Source organism: Penaeus monodon, chromosome 19, assembly GCF_015228065.2.
Source record: "Penaeus monodon isolate SGIC_2016 chromosome 19, NSTDA_Pmon_1, whole genome shotgun sequence".
In the NCBI taxonomy this organism is placed as follows: Eukaryota; Metazoa; Arthropoda; class Malacostraca; order Decapoda; family Penaeidae; genus Penaeus; species Penaeus monodon.
Genome location: NC_051404.1, coordinates 31,766,064 through 31,767,463, shown reverse-complemented (window position 1 = coordinate 31,767,463; position 1,400 = coordinate 31,766,064). Strand labels below are relative to the sequence as shown.

The following is a 1,400-nucleotide window of genomic DNA, read 5'->3' as shown; positions in this document are numbered from 1 at the left end:
AGGATTGGAACAGTTTCTTTACAACTCTCTCAGACATGGAGGTATGCTTTCCTGCACCACAGTCCCCTGATGAGGCTGTGCTACGGACAAGAGCCAGACGCGAGCTGGCAACTGCCAGCCTTACCACCACCACCACCTCAAATTCTCTGCTTCTGGCAACCGATGCCCGGGGCAATGACACAGAGGCCAATGTGACCATCAGCGTATTGGCAGATGTCCAGGTGCAGAGGAAAGGTGTCAGCCTGGAGGGACTTACCTTGCACTCCCTCGTGGGGGCCAAGTTCTTTGGATTCAAGAGTAAGGAAAGGGGTTCAGTTGGCAGATCCTTTATATCTAGAGTGGAAGTAATTTAAGAATCCCTTTCATGAGAAATGCCTTTTCTTCCAATGTCCACCAGGTCATCATGCATTATCTTTGGGTAACAACATATCTTCATAGATAGTTTATTGATAACAACCAGACAATTTTTCCCTCTAGGAGACAAGAGTGTCTTGGAAGTAACCATAGACTTGGCCAGGCAAATCTCCAAAAACTGGACTGCTTGCATGACCCTCTCTGGCCCAGCCCACTTGCTGCCCAACTCTCCTCAGACGCCTCCATCTTGCACGCCAGTAAAGGTAGGGCTCAAAGCCATTATTATTGCTTTGAATTCTTGAAAGTTTTCTGTATTGGGGCTTGGAGAGATCTTATTCTGTAGGTTTGATGGATTATTTTAATTTAAGGATGTGGTTTGAGAAGAAAATACGCAAAAGAAAAACTAGATGAATGTGCTTTACAAGTAAACACATCTATAAATAAAAATAAAACTCTCATATTTAGATTATGAGACTGGAAAGTCATGAATTATAGATATGTCTCCCTTTTCTTTCAGGAACCAAAGACAAGTGAGGTGTTCTTAGCCCAACCCTGGTTAGTACTGGAAGAGGATGAATGGTGTATGAATGGCACTGTGGGAAGTCTCAGTGTCACTCCTCAGCACGAACTCAATGTTTATCTCACAGAGGTAGTATTGTGTATTCATCTTTTTGTTTTTGTATTTTGCCTTGCAAGAGTAAATTTAATGCTTACTCTTGTTTTAGAAAATAGTCACCCTTTTTCAGCTTTTTTCAATTGGTGTTTGTACGAGAACCCCGAGTACTTTTTCTTTATGTAATGATAATGGCTGTTGCTCCTGTAGTTGCAGCAGGGGAAAAAATATGGTTAATTTGGCCTAGATAATAATGCATAACTTGAAACTTCCAGGGTGATGTAACTTTGATTCAGGTGCACATCCTGTATACCACATGTCTTCTCTGCGTTATGATGATTGGCCTCCTGTTTTACTTCCTTTGTGGAAAGCGCTGCTCGACACGTACCAAGGCAGCACCTCTTCCTGACAAAGTAAGAGCTCTTAGTCAATA

General features: G+C 42.5%; 1 protein-coding gene across 1 annotated transcript in view; it reads left to right on the top strand.

The window, feature by feature from the left end:
• Nucleotides 1-1,400, top strand: part of LOC119585178 (transmembrane protein 248-like) — a gene marked incomplete at its 3' end in the record, with an annotated part of 7,742 nt that overhangs the window by 5,070 nt on the left and 1,272 nt on the right. Inside the window, 4 exon segments of the mRNA XM_037933817.1 lie at nt 3-297; nt 478-617; nt 872-1,003; nt 1,243-1,380. Coding sequence (XP_037789745.1) covers nt 3-297; nt 478-617; nt 872-1,003; nt 1,243-1,380 — 705 coding nt within the window.